A 23,719-nucleotide genomic window follows, 5' to 3' on the forward strand; every position below is an offset into this window, starting at 1 on the left:
CCCTGGGCAAGTCACTTAACCCTCAATTGCCCCAGGTACAAAAGCTTAGATTGTGAGCCCCACTAGGGGCAGAGAAAGTATCTGTGTGTTTGTACCACTTTGGTTTTACCACAGAAAGGCGGCATATCAAATCCATGACACCTCTAACTTCCATCACCAAATCTTTTGTCATCCAGAAATGCTTTTTTACATTAAAAACACTCTACTTGATCTTAGATCTTCCCTCTTTGCTTTGACTGTTTCCAAGTTGGATTATTGTAACTCTTTTTATACCAAAGACTCTCTTCCTCTCAACTTAGACAGCTCCAAATAATACAGAAATGTTTCTATCAAGCTACTATTAGGAAAAAAATGTTTGATCTTATTAAGATTCTGACTACTACTAGTCATGTCTGTCACATTGGTCTTCTCCTGTGCCTTTATAATCTTCTGATGGCTCTACAAGCCACTAAGGCCCCTTCGCTTCTCCCAGCAAAATCTAACTGTCCTGTCCTATCGTAAAATTAGGCTGGACTATACAAGGAAATCCTGTTTCAGAGTGTCAGTATAACATAATATGACTTATCTTTCCTTTCCTAGCTAAGATAGCAGAAATGATTGTAGTTTATCCTCTTCAGGAATTTCTAGACAAATTTGATCTGCTGGATCATAAGCAGTCTGGTTTCAGAAAATGTTTTAGCACTGAAACTTGTCATCTTTCATTAGTCACAGAACTCAGAATGATACGGGATTCTGTTTGCTCTGCTATCTTCATGCAGTTAGATCTTTCAGTGGCATTTGTCGTTGATCATGACCTTCTGTTTAAGTTAAACTCTGTTGGTATTGCCGGAAGAATCTGAGTGGTTTTCTGCCATTCTAAAAAATAGAAATTACAAAGTGATGAGAAACTGAAAATGCTGTTCTCATTGGTTCCCAGGTTGTGGTGTCCCCCAGGGTTCATCCTTGCCTCCCATTAGGTCATAAACCATTGGGACTGTCCTACCATTGTAAAGAGAATTGCAATCAATTCAATTCAAGGAAAGAGAGAAAACGGAGGAGAGGGTGAGGGGTGGTAGAGACTGACAAAAAGACGACACATGGAAGAAAAGTCAGGAGTGCTGAAATAGCCAAGCTGATGTTGCATCAAGTGTGATAATGTGACAGGGGCAACTGCTTGATTTCATGAATGTCGACGTTCAAATAATAATCCCATATGATTCAGGATCTTTATCAACATGAGTTCCTGTTGTTCTAAAATTTCAAGTTGAATGGGTCAGCATTTGTTAAAACTGAATTCTGATAAAATTACATTACTCTTGAGTAAGTAGGCAAGTCATCTCACTTTCCCAGACAAGATCCCGTATTAGATGACATATTGATCAAATTTAATCAACTGTTTCCAGTTTAGGTATATGGCTTGATTCCAAATTAACTTGGTATTTTTAAATTAAATGTTTAGGGCTTCTTTTACAAAGTTGCGCTATCAATTCTTGCTCTTCAAATGATTGGGAGCCCGTAGGAATTGAATGGGCTTCCTCTCGTTTACGGCACAGGAATCGCTAGTTCAACTTTGTAAAAGAAGCTCTTTGTTTCTTCAGTATTTTGCAAATTATGGTTCATAAGACAAAGTCAATCATATTTGTCACTACGATTTGCAAAAGGTTGCTCATGCGTTGATCTTTTCCTGAATTGATTGTAATTCTCTTTACAGCGATCTGTCTAAGAACTCTTTAAGGCTCCAGATGCAAGAAAATAGTCTTGCAAGAATTGTTTTGAACAAATCCCTTTGACAGTGTCACTCCATTGGCTTCCAGTAAGAGCAAGAATTGAATTTAAAATTGTATGGTTAGGCTTAAAAGTAATAATAAATAGAAATAAAACAAGACAAAAGAAAATAAGATGATACCTTTTTATTTTTTTATTTTTTTTTGCACTAACTTAATGCATTTTTGATGAGCTTTTGAAGGTAACCCTTCTTCTTCAGATCGGAAATTCAGAAAAATTCTGAATTTGCCTATGGAATTTGTCCTTCTTACTTATCTGTTAGTTTTCCCTACCAATTAATCGCCGTCTGCTAAGAAAAATAAGTTTTCCTTTCATGCAACTCATTCCTTACAGCTTATACCTTCCACCAAGAACATATGTAAAATACTGGAATTTACTTCTTACCGAGCGTCATCTAGAACAGGCTTTATTTAAAATTTCACAAACAATTTAAAACATGGCTGTTCTATAAATACCTAAATGTGAGAGAGCTATTCTGTTAGTTATAGGTTATTTTCACCTTTATTGTATAAACAAAATTATACTGTTCTATTAATTTATGAAACACTAGTAAAAAAAGGCCCGTTTCGTAAACAAATGAAACGGGCGCTAGCAAGGCTTTAGAGAGTGAGAGTGTGTATATGTATGTGTGTGTGTGTAACACAGAAAAAGTGTGTGTCTCTGTGAAAGAGAGTGTGCACAGGTAGGGTGAAAATGAAGAGACAGCAGTGAAATTTTACATAGGACAGCTGAACCATTTGAGGCGTGTTTGTGTGTCTGTGTGAGAGAGTGTGCATATGTGTGTGGGTGTGTGTGTGGGTGTGAGATAGAGACAGTGTGAGTGTGTGTGTGTGCGTCTGTGTGAAAGAGAGTGTGAAAAGGTAGGGTCAAAATGAAGAGACAGCATTATAATTGTACATAGCACAGCACAAACATTTGAGGGTAGTTATTGCCTTATCTCCCCTGCCGCCCCCTCCATAACCTACGATTCGTTCCTTGTCTTCCATCCCCTCTGTGTCCCGTGTGTATGTGTGTGAGAGAGAGGCGCTAGCAGTCTCTGTGATAGTGGCAGGTCAGTTGCTCATTATAGCCAGTTAAGAGTGAGAGTGTGTGTGTATGTGCTGGTTTTTTTCCTTCCCTCATATGCCCTTCGTGTCCGTTGTTTGTGTGGAGAGCAGAGATCTATATGGTCATTTTAGCGTTGCTGTTGACGTCGTGTAGCAACTGTTTGCTGCTGGTTTTCATTGTTCCGCGATGTGTCTTATGTCACGTTCCGTCGCTTAGTAACGGGTTCGCAATGCGATTGGTTGAGTGTCATTGGTCCGCCCTCGACGTCATGACGTTTTACGTGGGGGGCAGGGCCAACACTCATGGGCGAATTCCTGGTTTCACCACCATGCATTTAGAACGTTGGGACTTGTGGAGGCTTCAGAATGTTGGAGGTGCGTTTTATATAGAGAGATTCTGAGATATATGGTTTGATACGGTATGCAAAACCTGTTATGTTTTGGGGTGACGGGGGCTGAGAATCCTTTTTTGTAAGAGATTGTGAGATCCTGATCGCTGGAGCTGAAGGGTTTGTTTTCTCCTGTGGGAAGGCTCAAAGAGGTGAGATCTCTCAAAATAAGAGTTTAAGGGGCTCATTTTCAAAAGAGAAAAGCATCTCAAAAATGGCCTAAAAGTAGCGTTTGGACGTTTTTCTATGGAAAACATCCAAATCGTGATTTTCAAAATTTGGATGTGAGACTTTTTTTTTTTTTTTCCTCTGCAGTGCATGCAAATCATAAGGGGAAACGCTGGCAGGATTTGGGCATTCCCAAAACTTGGACATTTTTCTGCCATCGTGGAACAAAGCAAAAACATCCAGGACTAAAAGTTAGACATTTTGGTCTAGGCCTGTTTCAGTCATTCCTAAGTCACATAAAGGTGCCCTAAATGACCAGATGACCACTGGAGGGATTAAGGCATAATCCCCCCATACTTCTCCAGTGGTCACTGACCCCCTTCCCCCCCCCCCCCCCCCCCCCCCAAAGATGTGAAAGAAACAGTACATACCAGCCACTAGCACCGCTTCAAATGTTGTTATGGCCAGTCATATTAGGATAGCAGCAGATCTCTGGAGTAGCCTAGTGATAGAAAAGGGAACCCAGGCCCATATCCCACTCTAACTGGTACACTTGTGGTGGAAAGTGTGAGCCTACCAAAAACCTACGTATAGGTGACACCTGCAGGCATAAAGGCTGTTGTGGTGGACAGTTAGGTGCAATAGGCTTTTTGTGGATTTTGGAGGGGTCGCCATGCAATATAAGGGGGTAACAGTGTATCTGGGACCTTTAATGTGAAATCCACTGCAGTGCCCCCTAGGGTGTCCCACTGATCTGCTGGGATGTCTGTGTGGCCAGGCTGCTAATAATGCTGGCCCCCATATATCCCAATGTCTTGTTTTTGTGCATTTTTTCCTTGGATGGTCCCCCCCCCCCCCCCCCCAAATAATGGGCCTAAAAGATTGACACATTGAGCAAAAAAAGCATCTAGTAAATGGCCATTTTCAGAACGAAAAGTTGGGTCTTTTTCTGGTTTGAAAATGGCCATGTTTGCTAGTGGATTTTTGGACGTTTTTTCCATCTTGTTCATCCAGTTTTAGTACCGGAGTAAAGATATTCCACCAGTTGACAGTTTAAAGTACTTAGGACCTGTCATTGATTCAAACTTAACTTTTGACGACCAAATTTCATTAGTTATTAAGGGCCCTGTTTACTAAGCCATGCTAGAAGCATGCTAACATTTTTAGGTGCGCTAACCATGTAGATACCCATAATATTCCTTTGGACGTCTACACGGTTAGCATGCGCTAAAAACACTAACGCACCTTAGGAAACAGGGCCCTAAGACAGGTTTTTCTGTCCTTAGATTGTTAAGGTCTATTAAGTGTTATTTCGACGAAGGCTCTTCATACTTTAATTCATTCTCTGTTTATCTCATATATAGATTATGGTAATGTAACGAATGCTGGGATTTTTGCTTTTAATTTAAAAAGATTGCAAACCATGCAAAATGCAGGTATTAGGCTTTTGGGTTACTTGAGGAGGTTTTACCATATCACTGTTTTTTGCTGACCTATTCAGTATAGAATATGTACATAAGTAATGCCACACTGGGAAAAGACCAAAGGTCCATCAAGCCCAGCATCTTGTCCACGACAGCGGCCAATCCAGGCCAAGGGCACCTGGCAAGCTTCCCAAACGTACAAACATTCTATACAATCAAGCCATTGTGACATCACTAATGAGGTTGGCTCTTATTGGTGGAATGAGCCACTATGACATCACAATAGGTTAAATCACTGCTCTATGTAATAAAAGTGAGCCAAGTAGAGGACCTAAGTACATAAGTAATGCCACACTGGGAAAAGACCAAGGGTCCATCGAGCCCAGCATCTTGTCCACGACAGCGGCCAATCCAGGCCAAGGGCACCTGGCGAGCTTCCCAAATGTACAAACATTCTATTCCTGGAATTGTGGATTTTTCCCAAGTCCATTTAGTAGTGGTTTATGGATTTGTCCTTTAGGAAACCGTCCAACCCCTTTTTAAACTCTGTCAAGCTAACTGCCTTCACCACGTTCTCCGGCAACGAATTCCAGAGTTTAATATGCGTTGGGTGAAGAAACATTTTCTCCAATTTGTTTTAAATTTACTACACTGTAGTTTCATCGCATGCCCCCTAGTCCTAGTATTTTTGGAAAGCGTGAACAGACGTTTCACATCCACCTGTTCCACTCCACTCAATATTTTATATATCTCTATCATGTCTCCCCTCAGCCGTCTCTTCTCCAAGCTGAAAAGCCCTAACCTCCTTAGTTGTTGAAACTGATACATAGAGCATATTATACTTACCAACCAATCTACCTACATGCTCAAGTAATTCTGTACACACCTTCTAGAGTAAAGATCTTTACAGGATCATAGGTTAGTTATACTGCATTTGTCTAGGGGCAAGTGGAAATCAACCCATTCTAAGGCTTTTCATTGGTTGGCCCCTACATTGTGGAATAATCTAAAGAGATAAGAGCCGAAGGAACAGTGTCGTAACCAGACCTTGACGTGGAAGGGGGTCCAGCCCTGCTCTTCCCATCACGTCACATACACACTCGTTTTAATGAAATTGAGCATGCGTTTCATGTGGTGGGGGTTGGGGACCCATCCGCCAGCCAAACCAGGGGTCCCAGAGCCAATTTGGCGGGGCCCAGGCCCCCATGGCCCCCTGTAGCTATTCCACTGAGAAGGAAGTTTCATTAAGTTTGAGGTATTGTTTAAAAAACATTATTTTAGACAAGCTTTTGGTAATTATTTATTTAGGTGATGGGAGGAAGATATACTAGTTCTGAAAAACATGATTTCATGTTTGATGTAATTTTATATTATGATATGTTTGTCTTGTATGAGTGCTACATCTTTCCTGTCTAAATTAATGGAGTTCTTTTTAATGATTGGGTATATTTTTTTACTGGTGTTACTGGTGTTATTTTTTTATTCTAAACTGCTATATTCTGTATAAGGTTGGCAGCATATCAAGTTTTAATAAAACACAAACATTTGTATTTGTAAGAGCAGTATATAAATCTTTAAAATAAATAAAAGGCGAATCTTTCCCTATAGCTCTTCCGCAGTTCCTGATTTGACACAAACCAAATAGAACTTGGGGGATCTGTGAATAATCCTTGCCCCTTCCTTCCCCTTCCAGTCTGAACTGAGCTGCATGGAGGGAAGTTGCACGTGTACTTTCCCAACCAGCGAATTGGAGAAAGTACTTCCAGAGAACATACTATGCAAGTACTATGAACGAAAGGCAGAGGAAGAGATTTCCGCAGCCTGTGCAGATGAATTGGTCAGGTAAGTGCTGTTGAGAGATACCAGTGTTTCCCAGCCAGTTTGCCTTCAAAGCAGATTGTAAGCTCTTTGAGCAGGGACTGTCTTTCTTCTATGTTTGTGCAGCGCTGCGTACGCCTTGTAGCGCTATAGAAATGCTAAATAGTAGTAGTAGCAAAGCCCCGGGGAAATATCGCCACTGTGGCTCGAGTCCAGATCAGCACCTTTTATAAAACAGGCACCCAGAATCAATCCCGGTAGCACGCAGATTCAAACACAGATATTTACACTTGCTCCAAAGATAGTAGAAATGTGGGTATCAAACATATAAATGGCAAGTGACTGACTCACCTGCAAATGCGCAGTAGAGACTTCCCTCTCTGTCCCACTCTCGGCGTCAAGACGTGATGACGTCAGAGGGCGGAACAGAGAGGGAAACGGAATCGGACGCTGCCGCCTGGAAACAAACATCGCGCGCACCAACCTCCACCCTCTGCCCCCATCCCCCCACTGCTCCCGCCCCCCTCCGTATCGGACCCCCTGCTCTGACCTGACAGCGCCTCTCACCTCTGTGTGGAAGTGCTGCAGGCAGCAGCAGAGCGGTCTGCTGCTGCCTGCAGCGCTTTCACACGAAGGTGAGAGGCGCTGTCAGGTCATTGCAGGGGGCCCGGCACGGAGGGGGGAGGGAGCGGCGGCGAGGAGGGTAGCTGGAAATCTTGCCCGTTTTAACGGGCTTAATGGCTAGTACCTACATATTTTATAAAATATTCACATATATTGCAATTATTTCTCTGCCCCTGGGAAGGTCTATAAACAGACCACCATATACAGGCAGACGTGCTTTTTGTTTGCACCCTTGTATGCTTGCCTTCGAATTACTAATGAGCTTAAGTTCCTCGAGTTTCCTATTAATTTAATATGCCTTATGATATTTTTATAAGACTAACTCTCTCTTTATTGCTTTGTTAGGTGTCCGTCTTGTAGTTTCCCAGCTCTGCTCGACAAAGACGTGAACAGATTTAGCTGTCCCAACCCTCGCTGCAGAAAGGTAAGGAGCTGGCATTTTACTTGCGTTTGGACAGAGGTGACTGTCAGCGCTGGCCTCAGTTACTGCGGTTTTTCTTGCTAACTTGGTAGAGGTGCTGCTGGAGAATGTTTTATTCTTTTTAGAATAAGGCATTGCTGTTTATAGTAGCAAGAAATCTGTAAATTACTGTCTGATAAATTGATGTGAGAGAGTTTTAATAGTCGTGCGCTGGTGCACATTGATTATTTATATAGTCTGGTAGGAGAGTAGTAGCTTAATAAACACACATCATCATACCGTAGCAAGACGATATCAACAAGAAGGGCTCGTATTCATTTACCCTTTTTGAAACATCAGTTTTAAATAAATACAAATATTATTCCCCTTTTACCCCTCCCCTCTCTAATGTACAACACAACGTAACCAAAGCTCGTGCAGGACATAACTTAACTCTTCCTCCACAATTCCACAGTGTGTCCGTCACACATGAACTCTACTCTGCCACAACATCACTCTGTATTTGTTCATACCGATATTGGCGATCACCTTTACGGTAACATGTAAGCCACATTGAGCCTGCAAATAGATGGGAAAATGTGGGATACAAATGCAACAAATAAATAAATGTTACCAGTACAGTAGTGGTCCTTACTCCGCATTTGATAGAATCACGTTAGTAAGAATACTCCTTCCACCCCCACGTCCCCATCCTAGCTGTATAGACATCAGTAATTCAGAATCAAGTTGGAAGAACAGGTCCACCTTTGCAGATGATTCCATCCTGCTCTGTTGCTCCATAATCTCTATATATAAAAGGCACCTCCAACGTTCTATGAAGCCTCCAACCGGAACTTTGAAGCGGGCGAGATAGATATCCGGTTTGCCGAAGAGTGTGTGCCCCGCCCTCGCGTCACAACGTGATGACGACGAGGGCGGAGCAAACACACTCCACGAAACGCCATCTGCCCCTGCCCCTCGCTGGACATTTTTCACATGCACACCGCATCGCGGAGCGCCAACGACAGCAGCGGACAGGTCCCTGGAGGGGGGTTGGGGGACAGCTGGATCCCTGGCCATGGGTGGCTGCAGGGGGGGCCGGGGGATGGAGCGACAGCAGCGGACAGGTGCCTGCCTGCAGGGGGGTTGGGGGACAGCTGGATCCCTGGCCATGGGTGGCTGCAGGGGGGGCCGGGGGATGGAGCGCCAGCGACAGCAGCGGACAGGTGCCTGCCTGGAGTGGGGTTGGGGGACAGCTGGGTCCCTGGCCATGTGTGCCTGCAGGGGGGGGGGGGGGCGGGGAACAGGACGGTCGCTGGACACAAAAACCTTGCTAGCGCCCGTTTCATCTCTCAAAGAAACGGGCCTTTTTTTGCTAGTCTCATATAAGAAATTTCATCATTGAGTGAACCTTTACCCCTTTACTCTTTCAATGCTTCTGCTCCAGGCAGCTCGATTAGGGGCAAAGGTATTCCCTTTTTTTGTCCTATAACCACCACAGCAGCAGAGTCGGGCTGTTCATCCTCCCACCTTTATTCTCAAGCTTGTTTCTGCTGCATGTCCAAATGCTTTTGAACACTGGTCTGCTATTTTGCATTTCACAGCTCTGTTGCCTGAAACAGGGCTGACCCTTCGATTTGTGTTTTGAAGAGACGGTGAGATGTTCTTTCCGTGAAAAGATGCTGGAAATTAGAACTGCATACAAACAGATGAAGTAACTTAAGAAACTAGTAAAGAAGCCTGTTAATTTAGAGTTGGTTTAAAGTTGCATAGCACATGGCAAAAAGGGATAGAATATGTTTATGAACAGAAGAATTGTGTGTCTTATGCTGGAGTTGTATAAACCGTGCTCGGTGATGTAAAAGAGCCATGAAGAATGCCCTGAAAACGCTTGTAAGTCTAGCTTGGCTGGGGGCTCTGGGCCAGCACAGCTGCTATGATGTCAAAAACGAAAATGATTAAATCAACTTCATTTATATCCACTAGGTGGTGCTGTGGGCCAGGGGCAGCAGAAAGTCCCTTGCTAACAGTTAGGAATGTGTCACAAATTAGATTTCATTTTCATCTGTTGTCAGATAAAAGCTTGAGAGGATCATATAGGAAGATCTCTCTATACAAAAGGCAACCCCAACGTTCTGAAGCCTCCACGGAAGCTGAGGCGCCCGAGATATCCGGTGTGCACTGGAGGGTCTGCACCGCCCTCGCGTCAAAACGTCATGACGTCGAGGGCGGAGCTATGACACTCGACGAGGGCCGAAACGGAAACGCCACAGCGAACAAGGCAAGTAGCTCGGAGGGAGGGGGGGGGGCCCTTGCTAGCTCCCGTTTCATTCCGCTCAGAAACGGGCATTTTTTCCTAGTTTGTTATAAAAACTGGAGTACTGAAAATTCCTCCGAGCTGTGATTTTTAATCCAGTTTGGTCCTGAAGATTTTTTTATTTATTACATTTGTATCCCACATTATCCCACCTCTTTGGAGGCTCAATGTGGCTTACAATATATCGTGGATAGTGGAAATGAAAGGAGAGTTGACATTTAGTGTTACAGAAGTGTTTTGGGTTGCATGGTAATAGAAAACATGATAATGATATAATGTATGGCGTTCTTAACATGGCTTGCTAGATATATGTGGGGATTTCACATGTTTTGCTCTTTGTGGTATGTCTTGTCGAAAAGACGGGTCTTCAGCAGTTTGCGAAAGTTGGTCAGTTCATAGGTCGCTTTTAGGTTACGTGGCAATGCGTTCCAGAATTGCGTGCTCATATAGGAAAAGGTTGATGCGTGCATTAGTTTATATTTTAGGCCTTTGCAGTTGGGGAAATGAAGATTAAGGAATGTGCGAGATGATCTTTTAGCATTCCTGGGTATAATAAATAAATAAGATTGATTTTTGTGACTATTTTGTTAGTATCGGTGGTGTGTTTTGCCTTGTCTCCTTAGCGTTTCCCATTATTCACAACTAAATCATGGTGGCTGCAGGTTTGTTTTGTTTTCCCGCAGAACTGTAATTTATTCAGTGTAGTAGAGTTGGTATTTTGTTACTTCTAAAACAAGGCAGCACCATTGGAATAGGAAAGAATTAGGCCTCTTGGTTAAACAGTGCTGAACAGTGGAATACCCCGTGTCTGTTTATTGGGATTTATTAATGAAATATCATTTAGCTGAAAGTATAGAATATTGTTTGGATGTTATTGTAATTTAGTAAACCTCTGCAAGTGTGAAGTAGAATAAGTGGCCTGGGGCTGGCTTTTGCCCTTACTTACGTGTACTGAGGTTGCATTTGCTAGTTGATGGCATTGTAGGGGTTACAGATGTTATGTGAGAGCAGTGCCTGAATTATCCTGTAGTTTTGGTTTGTAATTCAATTCTGTAGAAATTAAAAAGGGCTCGGTTCTTCCTAAATTTTTGCTTCCACATTTCATTTAGTTACTGATTTTAAAATTGAGAGCTGTCTTTGTCCACCATATGAAATTCCCAAAGCCTGTGCTTGTGTTCAAAAAAAGTGTGTTGTGCAAGTATTTAGAAGGGAGAGAGAAAGATTATTCATAAGCACATAAGCACTGCCACGCTGGGAAAAGACCAAAGGTCCATCAAGCCTAACACTCCGTCTCCGACAGCGGCCAATCCAGGCCCCAAGAACCTGGCAAAACCCCAAAATTTAATAACGATCAGTGGACTTTTCCTTCAGGAATCTGTCCAGACCCCCTTTTAAACTCAGCAAGGCCAGCTGCCGTCACTACCTTCTCCGGCAATGAGTTCCAGGAGAAGGTAGTGGCTGCAGCTGGCCTTGCTCCATGAGATTCAGTTGCAATGATGGTTTCAGAGGGGTTTAAATAGGTGTAACTAAATCCCCTTAAGTGTACATAATTTTGTACAGCTTCCTACACATTCATTGGGCATCTTTTGAAATATAGCTGTCATGAAGAGAAGTTGTATCAATGGTAGGACAAGTATGACATAGATTTTTTTTTGTCTTTGTTGGACATGGTTTTAACAGACTAATGCAAAGCACCAGAAGTTGATCAGAGAGCTGTACCTTATTACATTTGGCCAGTGGCGTACCAAGGGGGGGGGGGGGGGGGGGGGTCCGCCCCGGGTGCACGCTGCTGGGGGTGGGTGCCACACGCCGGTCAGCGTCGTTCGTTTCCTTGCTCCCTCTGCCCCGGAACAGGAAGTAACCTGATCCGGGGCAAAGGGAGCATGGAAACGAACGACGCTGACCGGCGCGTGGCACCCCCCCACCCCCAGCGGTGTGCACCTGGGGGTTCTTTCGCTGGGGTGGGGGGTGTCCTTTCGCCAGGGGGGGGGTCGCGCTGCACTCGGGGGGGGGGGGGGGGGGGGTTGCCGCGTGCCGGTCAGCATCATTCGTTTCCATGCTCCCTCTGCCCCGGAACAGGAAGTAACCTGTTCTGGGGCAGAGGGAGCATGGAAACGAACGACACTGACCGGCACGCGGCACCCCCCCCCCCCCAGCGGAGTGCACCCGGGGGGGGGGGGTTCTTTCGCTGGGGTGGGGGGGGGTGTCCTTTCGCTGGGGTGGGGGCGCATCGGCCATCCGCCCCGGGTGTCAGCCCCTCTAGGAACCCCACTGCATTTGGCATTTCTAGACCTAAACCAGCAGCTGTGTTGAAACAGAAGCTTGCTTTCTGAAGCTCTGCATCTTGCACTTCTCAAAATAAAAGTTCTGTTTTGAATCATTAATAAACTGAGTTTCATACTTCAACAAAGAGCTGAAGAAGCTGGTCTCTTCAAAGCTTGGCAGTTCTTTTCTTTTCCTGTTCCATTTATAGCAGCCTCCTCCATGCAAACTGTGGTCTGGTTGATTTGCAGGAATTTTATTTGCATAATAGTTGGGTGGGGGGGGGGTGTAAAGCAGGTTTCTGCAGAACTGGTTGTCCTGCAGTCTGGCCTTGAGTGGGGGGGGGGGGGGGGGTGGAGGGGGGGAACATTGTTACCCTTTTTTTGCTGTCTCAGCACAAAGCCCTTCAGGGGTGTTGGTGAAATGACTAATGGAAATCAGAAAGAAAAGGGTTACCATGGTAATCATCTCTCCTGAGGGTCTTTTGTGAGCCAGGAGGGGGGAGGTTTGGGGGCTGGGAAGCTTAGAGCTGTCCTTTTAAATGCAGGTTTCTACACTTTGTACAGGCTTGCAACCAAAACTATCCAGATTACAGTTCAGTACTGGTTTCTGTCCAGGCCTTCGGAGGTTAGAGGTTTTTAGTGTGCAGTGCAATCTCGTTATTTTCAAGTGTTCGGCATGAAAGGCGAAGTATTGTTCTTATGGGGGGAAACAGGGTTAGGTTCCTGCTAGGCTCTGGTTAAAGGCACTTTATTGTTTCATTTACATTGAACTCATGGCCAACAGCAGTGACAGACATGCCAGAATGAAGCTTATTTGACACATGTATTTTATCACAACCTTCTTGTGCTTAGGCACGCTAGCTAGCTCACTTGCAGGACACTTGGGTGCTATGTTCAATAACAAAATAAAGCACTAAATTCACACAAATGCAAAACAAAAGTGTCATAAAATACCTTGAAAATGAACACTTGTTTACACTAGGAATGGTGAAACAAGGAGGCTGTTAGGCATGGGGAGCCTCAGCTGGGAGGGTACATGTCAGGCATCTCAGTTTTCCAGCCACACGCATGTCCGCAAACGGCCAGAACCACAGCATGAAAGTCGATTTGTGGTTCATATATATGTCTGTGAATTAGCAAAATCGCAAATCATGAACATGTGAGTGGCAGGAACACACTGTAGTTATTTCTTTTGCTATATATAATCAAACAGTGAGAATTCACATATATTTAGTGTACTATGTTAAGGAGGAGCAGTTGCAATGTATGTGGTAGCCGTGTATTGCTACGTAGGGAACTTTTCTTCTGTTGCATCTGAACTCAAAATCGGAGAAATGGGCTCCAGAACTCTCATCCTCAGACTCCAGACTTTTATCCCAGTTTCTTTCTTACATCCCCATATTAGTTATTCATGCTACAGGTCTGTGTAATTGCAGTAACAGTTGCATACATGTATTTTGAGCAAGGGTGTTTTCATGATGGGGGAGTTTTTTTTTTTTAATAAAAGTTAATTTATTCGTATTTTCATTTTCACCACCACCTGTGGTCTTACACTGTTCCTGCCCATCAGGATTTCAGCCTGGACTCCTGTAGCTTCTATAATCCAGGTTTTGTGAAATCCTTTCTTCCTAACTTGTTAACCTTGCTTCCCTAACAAAAGATCGCATTTATTATTTTAAACTACAGCCATCTGAACAAACGGCATTCCTTTTATTGTCAGTAGCATTTGTGAATAGCTGAGTTGGACAGTGGCTCTGAGAGTGACACTGCAGCATAGGTGTGTAACACCAAAATGTGGGTCAGTATGCTGCCAAATGCTTCCAATCTCAGAAACCCTAAAAATCCTCGGAGTCACTATCGACCGCCATCTAACACTCGAAACCCACGCAAGCAACACAACCAAAAAGATGTTCTACTCCATGTGGAAACTGAAGAGAATAAGACCTTTCTTCCCAAGATCCGTCTTCCGCAACCTAGTGCAATCACTCGCACTCAGCCATCTTGACTATTGCAACTCACTATACGCAGGCTGCAAAGAGCAAATACTGAGGAAACTTCAAACAGCCCAGAACACAGCAGCCAGACTCATCTTCGGGAAACCAAAATACGAAAGTGCGAAACCCCTACGTGAGAAGCTGCACTGGCTCCCACTCAAGGAACGCATCACTTTCAAAGTATGCACACTAGTCCACAAAATCATTAACGGTGAAGCCCCAGCATACATGTCCGACTTAATAGACCTACCACCCAGAAATGCCAAAAGATCGTCCCGAACTTTCCTTAACCTCCACTTCCAAAACTGCAAAGGCATAAAATACAAAGTGATGCACGCATCAACCTTTTCCTATATGAGCACGCAATTCTGGAACAAACTACCACGAAACCTAAGAACGACCTATGAACTAACCAACTTCCGCAAACTACTAAAGACTCATCTCTTCGAAAAAAATCTATCAAAAGGATCAAAGCACATGAAGTCCACACACACTGTTGGCAACGCATTAACACATTCTCCTATTACACCTATCCCTTTAATTCTAACACACCCAGCCTTTTTTTTTTTTTTTTCTCTTTTTGTCCTCACTATTGTTCTTTCCCCCTTATCGATACCTGGACATTGTTTTAACTCTAACCCTCATAATGTAACCATAATCATGTAATAATTTATTGTACTTCCATCGTTACAATGTATTGTAAGCCACACTGAGCCCGCAAATAGGTGGGAAAATGTGGGATACAAAAGCAATAAAATAAATAAATAACATTTTGCAAAAATGTATTCTTACATTTTTTTTGTTACATACCAAGATATATTTTGTAGTGATCTTTTAACCACAAGCTTCCAACCCCCTCACGTTATTTATACCCATCCCTCTTTAAATACAGTCATTGCACCAGTAGTACATTAGCTTGACTGGGGGGTCGCAGCCCAGGACGCAATTCAGAACCTGCTGTGGCTTTATCCTAAACTACCAGTAGATGTCACTGTTGTGCAGTGACTGAAATTCCCTCCTGGGGACTGTGATCCTCATTGTGTTTCTTAGTTCTCTGCAGCCCAGTGAGCAGAAATTGAGTCCACACACTGAATCCAGTGTTCTTCCTGGCAACTTCTCTGCTGCCTTGGGTGAATCACTTCATAAAGATGGTTAATAAACACCAATAAATGTTATTCATCTCTTGTTACTGGCTCTCAGCATATAGAAAATAGTTTTATTTTCTTGCTGCATGCTTTGTCATTTAGAGGGATGGCAGGAGTTGCTTTTGTCTTGAAGAGAGTAAAGCAAATATTTGAACAGTCTGGTCTACTGCAGGTTACATCATATTATGGCGTATTTTCAAAGCATTTAGACTTACAAAGTTCCATAGTAACTTTGGAACTTTGTAAGTCTAAATGCTTTGAAAATGAGCCCCATTGTGTCCCAGCTGTTTTACCTCTGGGTATCTCCATGTGAATTGATTCTGTTGTCTTCTTTCTCTCTTCCAGGAAGGACAGTTACAGCTACTTAATATAAATATATAGAGAGTGATATGGAGATTATGCATCTATATAGTAACATAGTAGGTGATGGCAGAGAAAGACCTGTATGATCCATCCGGTCTGCCCAACAAGATAAACTCATATGTGCTACTTTATGTGTATACCCAGGGGTGTGCTGGTAAATTTTTAACAACGGGCTCTCCGGGCATAGCTGGCCCTGAAAATTTTTTTGTTTTGGTGGGGGGGAATACATGCCTCTCTCTCCCCTCCCTTGTGCAGGCATGCTAGGCATACCTTTGCCGAGCCCCACCAGCCAATAAATGGACTGCCACCATTCTCTGCTGCTTGTTTCTGGCTCTGAGCAGCATGATGGAACCTTCTTGCGCTTACATGAAAAGTCCCAGCCTGATGCTCAGAGTCACAAACAAGGAGCAGCAGCAGTCTATTTACTTGGCTAGTGGGGCCAGCATCACTGCCAGCAAAGTAAAAGAGAATTCAGGAGGGGGCCCAAGCCCACATTTTGGGAGTCAGTTGTTAAAGTTGCCATGGGGAGGCCTACTTTAACAACCGGCTCCCAAAATTCTTAAAAACTTAACAAACAGCTCTCGCGAGCCTGTGAGAGCCCGCTCCAGCACACCACTGTGTATACCTGACCTTGATTTGTATCTGCCATTTTCAGGGCACAGACCGTAGAAGTCTGCCCAGCACTAGCCCCGCCTCCCAATCTCCACTAAGCTTCTGAGGATCCATTCCTTCTGAACAGGATTCCTTTACATTTATCCCACGCATTTTTGAATTCCGTTTTCATCTCCACCACCTCCCGCGGGAGGGCATTCCAAGTATCCACCACTCTCTCCGTGAAAAAATACTTCCTGACATCTTTTTTGAGTCTGCCCCCCACTTCAATCTCATTTCATGTCCTCTCGTTCTACCGCCTTCCCATCTCCGGAAAAGGTTCGTTTGCGGATTAATACCTTTCAAATATTTGAACGTCTGTATCATGATGTCACCCCTGTTTCTCCTTTCCTCCAGAGTATACATGTTCAGGTCAGCAAGTCTCTCCTCATATGTCTTGTAACGCAAATCCCATACCATTCTTGTAGCTTTTCTTTGCACCACTTCAATTCTTTTTACATCCTGAGCAAGAATTGAAGTGGTGCAAAGAAAAGCTACAAATATATTTTGATAACCCATCATGCACTGCATTCAGTCAGCCATTTCCAACCCAGCAATGGTCCTTGGGAAAGAGTTATGGACTGTAACACCAGATCTCTCTCAGAGACTTGTAAAGGAAGCAACCACCGTATCTTGGTTGGCTGTCTCCTGGTTAGATGTCTCTCAGATTATTATCAATGCACCCGTCTCCTCTAAGAAGGGGAGGGTTTTAAAGGTAATTGCTTAATGGAACCAAGATATCGAAGCCCTCTCCGTCACAGAGAGAGATTCAGGGTTGAAATAGAAAATGTTAAAAACAATGTCTCATGTGCAGACACCATAGTACAAAATGGAAAATTCAGAAAATGCAGATTTTGTGCTCTGGGAAAGCTGGATAATCACTCATCAGATCTATTCTCGAGCATCATATTACCCTTAATCAGTCCACAACTAGAGGTTTCCAGTGTCTCAATCTACATTACAGGATCCATAGAGATTTTTCCTCTTTAACTTAAATCCTTCTCGAGATCTGGAATTTTTGCAGCAGTCTCTTGCCAGAAAATTTACACAGCTGTGCTAAATAGCTTGATAATGCCAACTCTATTCTTGCTGCTAATGTCTGTATTTCAAGATTTATAGCTGCTTCTGGGGGGTAGAGCACCCTTCAACCTCATCCACCTAAATATAACCAGTTTCAAAAGTCTGTAAAAAGAACCCGGAAAAAAAGAATCAATTGGACCGCTAGATGACCAAGGGGTAAAAGGAGCACGCATGGAAGACAAGGTCATAGCAGAGAGATTAAATGAATTCTTTGCTTTGGTCTTCACTGAGGAAGATGTGGTAGAGATACCACTGAGGAAAGGGGGAGTAGGAGGAGTAGGCTCTTGAGCAACACCAGTAGGCGACGTAGATAGGAACAATCTCTTTATTTAAATATACACTCGACTCAACACAGCCGTGTTTCGGCGCTACAGACGCCTTCTTCAGGAGTCTTGTGATATATAGATATACGAATATTAAGCTCAAAGAGAATGAAAGCAAGGCTTCTGCTACAATTGTAATCCACTGCCGATGCAGGAAAAAAGCTCAGCGTATTCAATTGCACTTCTGTGAAGTCAATTGAATACGCTGAGCTTTTTTCCTGCATCTTTGAGCTTAATATTCGTATATCTATATATCACAAGACTCCTGAAGAAGGCGTCTGTAGTGCCGAAACACGTCGCCTACTGGTGTTGCTCAAGAGCCTACTCCTCCTACTCCCCCTTTCCTCAGATTCTACTTTTCGTAGGAATTTGTGTACCTCCACCCTTGTGGTGGTTTGGCTTGCGGGAGAGATACCACTGCCAGAAATGGTATTCGGTGTAGATGAGTCAGAGAAACTGAAACAAATCTCTGTAAACCTGGAAGATGTAATGGGGCAATCTGAAAAATCGAAGAGTAGCAAATCACCCGGATCGGAAGGTATACATCCCAAAATACTGATAGAATTGAAATATGAAGTTGCAGAGCTATTGTTAGTAATAAGTGACATCTTTAAAATCAAGCATGGTACCGGAAGATTGGAGGGTGACCAATGTAATGCCAATTAAAAAAAAAAAAAAAGGGTTCCAGAGGTAATCCGGGAAATTAGACCGGTGAGCCTGACTTTGGTGCCAGGCAAAATGGTAAGGCTATGATAAAGAACAAAATTTACAGAGCATATACATAAACAGGGATTAATAAGACAAAGCCCACATGGATTAGTCAAGGAAATCTTGGCTCACCAATCTACTACACTTCTTTGAAGGGGAGGGGTGAATAAATATGTGGTTAAAGGTAAGCTGGTCAGTATTTGACAAAGTACCTCATGAAAGACTCCTGAGGAAATTGGAGAGTCATGCTTATTGCTAGGATAAACAGCATAGAATCTGTTTTACTGTTTTGGGATCTTGCCAGGTACTTGTGACCTGGATTGGCCACTGTTGGAAACAGGATACTGGGCTTGATAGACCTTTGGTCTGGCCCAGTATGGCAAAGCTTATGTTCTTCTACCATGAAATCTTGAGCTGTTTGTGCTCCTTGAGGACTGATCTTGTGTACCCCTGCTCTGGGCTCGGGGACCAATCGGAGAAGAAAAGATAGGTGCAGCTAGAAATAGATTTGAATCCACTATGTTCTGGCCGCCTTGGGAGGGTGAAGTACTCGGGAATGTCAGTGTACCTGATCTGTGCTCCACCAGTGCTCTTGAAGAAGTTTTGTTCTATCTCCTGAGCCATATCTGCTCTGCTAATTACTCCATTTGCTTTCTGTGTTAATTAAAAAAAATAATTCAATTTTTGGCTTCTGTATGGGCCCTTTATCCTATATAATAATTCTCACCTCCAACGTTCCATGCTTGGGACCGTGGCTCCCTGGCTGCAAGTGGTCTGCGAGGCAGACACGCACGGACGTCACTGACGTCAACACAGCTGATTCCAAGGCAAGGGGAGGAGTATTCCCTACTCCTCCTACTGCCTCGGAATCAGCTGTCACCCCCCCCCCCCCCGCGCTACAGCCCCCTCGAAACCCACCCCCTCCCGCGAATCTGTCGATCCCCCCGGAACGCCGAAAACCGCAACCCCCCCCCCCCCCCCCCCCCGCCGCTGTTGTGCACTACCTTCGGGTGGGTTCCTCAATCATCTTCTCAGAAAGTTTAACTCCGTGCATCTGACGTCAGACGCACGCAGAGGAACTTCCAGACAAGATGATTGAAGAACCTACGGGAAGGGAAGAACAACACGGTGGCGGTGGCGGCAGTTTTCGCTCGCACGGGGGGGGGGGGGGAACGACAGGTTCGTGGAAGGTGGGGGTTCGAGGGGGCCGTAGCACGGAGGGGTGGGGGAATTGCCTGGCTAAGGCCCGTTTCCTTGCCTACAGAAACGGGCCTTTTTTACTAGTTTTTTTATATTGATTTTCCATTTGTTATGGCTCTGTCAGTTTCTGTTCACTTCAGGGATTCGGTGAAACGTACAATTTAAAGTTTTATACACAGCTGTATACACACACTCACTCTCTCTATTCCTGCTCAAGGCATCACAAATGACACGTTTCCATTTCATTAACTGTCTTGTTCTTGATGGAGACGGTTCATTTATTTTCTACCATAATAGGGGAAAGGAAGTTGTGAGCGGAGGCCGTGCTGTGCCCTGCACCGCACAGTCTGCAAGAAAGAAAAGCTACTGAAGCCAATTGTGGTAACTGGTCTCCAGTGTTCCCTCAAGAAGCAAAGTGTGTGGGGGGGAGGGGTCTTTTTCCTCTAGCTGCCAAAAGTTAAAGGGCGGACAGTAGAAAACTGTAGTTCTGCTTTGCAAATGTAGACGGATAGGATTAGCAAAGGGGTGAAAGGAGGGGATGCACTCTGCTGCTTTCTATGCTGCCTTTTTCCCCTACCCCCCTCCTCAGGAAAGCTTTTATCTGTTTCTTTGCCTGGCTGCACCAGAACAACCTTTTTGAGAGGGTGCGTGATGCCCATTCTCTTACCACGCTTATCAATAGAAATCAAACCAAATAAAACATGGAAAAGAAAATAAGATGAGACCTTTTTTATTGGACATAACTTAATACATTTCTTGATTAGCTTTCGAAGGTTGCCCTTCTTCCTCAGATCGGAAATAAGCAAATGTGCTAGCTGACAGTGTATATAAGTGAGAACATTCAAGCATTACTATGACAGTAAAATAGATACCATTGGAGATTCTACATGGAATGTTGCTACTATTGGAGATTCTACATGGAATGTTGCTACTACTGGAGATTCTACATGGAATGTTGCTACTACTGGAGATTCTACATGGAATGTTGCTACTATTGGAGATTCTACATGGAATGTTGCTACTATTGGAGATTCTACATGGAATGTTGCTACTATTGGAGATTCTACATGGAATGTTGCTACTATTGGAGATATGGAATGTTGCTATTCCACTAGATTCTACATGGAATGTTGCTACTATTGGAGATTCTACATGGAATGTTGCTACTATTGGAGATTCTACGTGGAATGTTGCTACTATTGGAGATTCTACATGGAATGTTGCTATTCCACTAGCAACATTCCATGTAGAAGGCTGCGCAGGCTTCTGTTTCTGTACGTGCAGGACGTCAGACTCACAGAAGCAGAAGCCTGCGCGGCCACATTGGTGATCTGCAAGGGCCGACTTCTACATGGAATGTTGCTAGTGGAATAGCAACATTCCATGTAGAATCTATAGAAATCAAACAAAATAAAACATGGAAAAGAAAATAAGATGATACCTTTTTTATTGGACATAACTTAATACATTTCTTGATTAGCTTTCGAAGGTTGCCCTTCTTCCTCAGATCGGAAATAAGCAAATGTGCTAGCTGACAGTGTATATAAGTGAAAACATTCAAGCATTACTATGACAGTCTGACAGGGTGGGAGGATGGGGGTGGGTCGGAGGTATGCATGGGGACATCAAAGCATATCATTGATATTCTAACAGGATGGGTGTGGATAGGTGAGGGGTGGGGTGATCAACAGAGACATACAGCTTTATGGTTTATAATGGGCTAGGAACCCCAGATCCTTGTTAAGTCCTTTCTGTTGGGTGGACGAAGAAGGGCAACCTTCGAAAGCTAATCAAGAAATGTATTAAGTTATGTCCAATAAAAAAGGTATCATCTTATTTTCTTTTCCATGTTTTATTTTGTTTGATTTCTATAGATTCTACATGGAATGTTGCTATTCCACTAGCAACATTCCATGTAGAAGTCGGCCCTTGTAGATCACCAACGTGGCCGCGCAGGCTTCTGCTTCTGTGAGTCTGACGTCCTGCACGTACGTGCAGGACGTCAGACTCACAGAAACAGAAGCCTGTGCAGCCTTCTACATGGAATGTTGCTAGTGGAATAGCAACATTCCATGTAGAATCTCCAGTAGTAGCAACATTCCATGTAGAATCTCCAATGGTATCTATTTTACTGTCATAGTAATGCTTGAATGTTTTCACTTATATACACTGTCAGCTAGCACATTTGCTTATTTCCGATCTGAGGAAGAAGGGCAACCTTCGAAAGCTAATCAAGAAATGTATTAAGTTATGTCCAATAAAAAAGGTATCATCTTATTTTCTTTTCCATGTTTTATTTTGTTTGATTTCTATAGATTCTACATGGAACGTTGCTATTCCACTAGCAACATTCCATGTAGAAGGCGGCCCTTGTAGATCACCAATGTGGCCGCGCAGGCTTCTGCTTCTGTGAGTCTGACGTCCTGCACGTACGTGCAGGACGTCAGACTCACAGAAACAGAAGCCTGCGCAGCCTTCTACATGGAATGTTGCTAGTGGAATAGCAACATTCCATGTAGAATTTCCAATAGTAGCAACATTCCATGTAGAATCTCCAATGGTATCTATTTTACTGTCATAGTAATGCTTGAATGTTTTCACTTATATACACTGTCAGCTAGCACATTTGCTTATTTCCGATCTGAGGAAGAAGGGCAACCTTCGAAAGCTAATCAAGAAATGTATTAAGTTATGTCCAATAAAAAAGGTATCATCTTATTTTCTTTTCCGTGTTTTACTTTGTTTGATTTCTATTGATAACCTTAAGAGTGGACTAACACGGCTACCACACTCCTCTTCTTATTTTGAAGTTCACTCTTAAAAGTTAAAAACTTGCTTTTCAGGCGTAACCATTTCTGTAATCGCTTTTTCTCTTCTTTCTTCACTGGATTATAATTTCCAAGGAGCAGGGTCTGTCTCTGTGGTTTTGTACCACTCTGTAAATTAGTGGTATTGGTTGATGTAGTCTGTTCAGTACCAAAGTGTCTTTGTGTGTTATCAGAACGGAGAGTCCAAGCTTTCAACAGAACTAATCAGATCTGTATTCCAGTAAGCCAGATTGTGGAGAAAAAAAATGACTTTATCAGTTTTACTGTCAGCTTGAAGATACAGCGCGATTAGATCGTAGAGCGCAAAAGTCCTCTGTCATCTGAATTGTTTTGTTCTTTTGAGCATCAGCCGTGCCCCTCATAATGATTTGGGTTGTACTGTGGTCAGGCAGAACTGTAGCGGTGATACAGTGCGAGTCTGGCTTCTCATTTCACAGATGAGAACGTGGAAGCAGGCCTCGGGGTGAAATGTTTCTTTGTTTTATGTTTGTTTCAAATTTTGATATACCGCTTACCCTTACCGTACCAAAGCGGTTTACAACTTGTCACATTATCAAATAAATCAGTTAACACCCCGGCCGATATTCATCTGGTCTCGGTCAGCTTTTTTTTTTTTTTTAACGCTGACCGTCGCTGGCTAAATTAGCCCCAGGTATTCGGTGCCAAGCCATGTCTGCCAGGTCTAATTCACTTTGCCTTGCCTGCTTTAGTTGTGTGCGGATCCCAGCTGAATATCGGCCAGGGCCCACATAAGACAGCCATTTTGAGCCCAGATCCCAATTCCCCCCTCCCTCCTCCAGGAACAGAAATAATCCTTCCCCCAGCCCAATCCCCCCTCCCCTGAAGATACACCGAAGGCCCAGGCCTTTAACCCTGCTGGCCCCCTCCTCCCAAGGGGCCTACCTTGGATAAACCCTGGTGGTCAAGTGGTGGTTGTGGTAGCCATTTTGAAGTGGCCCTGGACCTGGGCAGGTGTGAATGGCATCAGTCCTGCCCATTTACCTCTGGGTAAACTACAGGGATTTGAACAGTTAACCATTTAAACTGGGGGGTGGAGGGGTTCTAGACTTTTCAAGAGAAAGGTCACATACATGTTTCAGATCACCAGAAAAGCCGGCAGTGCTCCCATCAGAGTTTGCTGAGTGAAATAAGAAGGGTTCACCTTGGAGTTTGCCAGGTTTGTTGCATGCTATATATTTTTTTTTTGTTACAT

The 23,719-nt window shown here is 43.7% G+C and overlaps 1 protein-coding gene across 1 annotated transcript in view; it reads left to right on the forward strand.

The window, feature by feature from the left end:
- The window catches only part of RNF216 (ring finger protein 216), a 201,898-nt gene that overhangs the window by 76,139 nt on the left and 102,040 nt on the right, over window positions 1-23,719 (forward strand). The window contains exons 12-13 of the mRNA XM_030211106.1: window positions 6,485-6,633; window positions 7,579-7,657. Of these exons, the coding sequence (XP_030066966.1) occupies window positions 6,485-6,633; window positions 7,579-7,657 (228 nt within the window). The remainder of the gene's footprint in view (window positions 1-6,484; window positions 6,634-7,578; window positions 7,658-23,719) is intronic.

Source organism: Microcaecilia unicolor, chromosome 8 (assembly GCF_901765095.1).
Source record: "Microcaecilia unicolor chromosome 8, aMicUni1.1, whole genome shotgun sequence".
Taxonomy (NCBI): Eukaryota; Metazoa; Chordata; class Amphibia; order Gymnophiona; family Siphonopidae; genus Microcaecilia; species Microcaecilia unicolor.